The sequence below is a fragment of the Cryptomeria japonica genome, chromosome 1 (assembly GCF_030272615.1).
Source record: "Cryptomeria japonica chromosome 1, Sugi_1.0, whole genome shotgun sequence".
NCBI classification, from domain to species: domain Eukaryota; kingdom Viridiplantae; phylum Streptophyta; class Pinopsida; order Cupressales; family Cupressaceae; genus Cryptomeria; species Cryptomeria japonica.
The window spans coordinates 507,611,857-507,613,983 of NC_081405.1; the positions used below are offsets into that span (position 1 = coordinate 507,611,857).

A 2,127-nucleotide genomic window follows, 5' to 3' on the forward strand; every position below is an offset into this window, starting at 1 on the left:
ACTACACAAAAATTATTTAATTATTTATTATTATTATTATTAATTTTTAAATTTGTTTTGATTATACTAACAATTTGTTTATCTCATAATTTCATTATCGCAATTTCTAAGACTTATCATAACAAAAAATTTGTTAAAAAAAATCAAAATATAGACTCCGAGATTGAATGAGAGAATAAATCTGTCTCGTAATAATATCTCTCAACATACTTTACATAATTTTTTTAAAAGATAGATATACTAATAAAAGATAGATATACTAATATTTAGTTAAAACTTGAGCCTATCAAAAAGATTAAAATATCTCATCTGCACCCGGTTGAATACTTCTTAAGGTCTCTAGGTACTTCTTAAGATCTTTATCGGCAAACTACAAGTGACAGACGTGTCGAGTTATCCACCCCAATCTCACCATATCTTCTCCAGTACATCATGTATATATACATTAGCTCAATCTATCGTTCAGGTTATCAAGAACCAGAGCCCAGCCATGGGAACAGTGATAGGAAAAATTAGTGCGGAGACACCCAAATATCAAGTATTAGCTAAAGGGACTGATTATGAAATCAGAGAGTATGAAGCTTCCATTGCAGCGCAAGTAACATATGATCCAACCCAGATGAAAAGAGGAAGAGATGGAGGCTTTATGATCCTTGCAGGCTACATTGGAGCTGTTGGAAAACCCAATAATGTTAAGCCACAGAAAGAACAGCAGGAAGGGGAAAAGATAGCCATGACTGCTCCTGTCATTACTCAAGAGAGTTCTCCTCCTACTTCTGAACCAATTGCAATGACAGCACCTGTCTTGACAGAAGAAGCTTCCGAACCAGGTGATGATGCTAAGAAAATGGTAACCATGCAATTCATTTTGCCCTCCAGTTATACTGGAGAGAATGTTCCTAGGCCTAATGATTCTAGGGTTTCTATTAAGGAAATGCCCAAAAGGAAATATGGGGTTGTTACTTTTAGTGGGGTTACAGATGAGGGGGTTGTTAAGAATAAAGTGGAAAAGCTTAGGAAGTCACTGGAAGAGGATGGGTATAGGGTTGCAGGGGATTATGTGTTGGCTAGGTATAACCCTCCTTGGACCTTGCCATTCCTGAGGACTAATGAAATTATGCTTCCTGTGGAGTAGGGAGTTATTGTGTTTCTTGTTTAGGGTTTTATATAAGCAGGAGAGGAGTGTTGAGTGTTGAATGTAATTGGTACTATTTTTCTTGTTTAGGGTTTTATATAAGCAGGAGAGGAGTGTTGAGTGTTGAATGTAATTGGTACTATTTTTCTTGTTTAGGGTTTATAGAAACTCAGGATTGTTGAATGTAATTGGTACTATTTTTCATGCAGAACATGTTATTAAAAAGTTACTTTGGGTTTCATACCCATATTCAATTGTATGTTGGATCATTTGATTTGTATTGAATTAAAGGATTTTTCTATTAGGAGGGGAGAATGAAAGGCATTATTTATTTCTCAAAATTATAGGATTTAGTTGGAATCATGGATATTTTTATATTTGGAGGGAAGAATTGTGATTTTTGCAGTATTAAAATGAAAGACATTATTTATTTCTCGAAATTATAATATTTAGTTGGAAGTGATTAAAATTATTTGTCTCTTAAAGATTCTACATATAGATAGAGGAATTCAAATGAGATTGCAGGTTTTTTTTTCAAGAATGGTGTTGGGATACCACCTTGTTTATTACCATTTTTCTAAAATCAATTTTATTACACTTTCAATACCATCTTAATCAAGCAATTTAAAATTTAAAATCACTAGCTAATAACCTTACCAAACCATAGCAATGGTGATAGTTGCATGCCATGATCTTACATTCTTGAACGAAAATATGGCAAGCTATCAAGTTAAAAGAAAACCCAAGTCTATTTCTTGAGGATTCATTCCAAATAAACTCTACCAACATATCCCTCTTTTGGGAATTAAAATATCTTTAGCTTGCATTACAGAAATAGAGACTTCACCTACACAACTAAGATGAGATCTCATGCATCTTTTAAATCATAATCATTATTCATCTTTTGCTTCTAGTTTAATACATATATAATAGTATGATGTCAAATGTATCTTAGAAAAATGTAAATACAATTCAACAACAAATAGGAACAT

The 2,127-nt window shown here is 32.8% G+C and overlaps 1 protein-coding gene across 1 annotated transcript; it reads left to right on the forward strand.

Annotated features, from left to right (window-relative positions):
* Nucleotides 1–449: 449 nt before the first annotated feature.
* On the forward strand, nt 450–1,389 carry LOC131052268 (heme-binding-like protein At3g10130, chloroplastic). Its single transcript, XM_057986893.2, has one exon. It carries the CDS (start codon nt 491–493, stop codon nt 1,133–1,135), a length of 645 nt encoding a protein of 214 aa, XP_057842876.1. The 5' UTR covers nt 450–490; the 3' UTR covers nt 1,136–1,389.
* The last annotated feature ends 738 nt before the right edge of the window (nt 1,390–2,127 follow it).

Excerpts from the sequence above, each read along its gene's own strand:
- LOC131052268 (XM_057986893.2), top strand. The coding sequence starts at position 491 with ATGGGAACAGTGATAGGAAAAATTAGTGCGGAGACACCCAAATATCAA.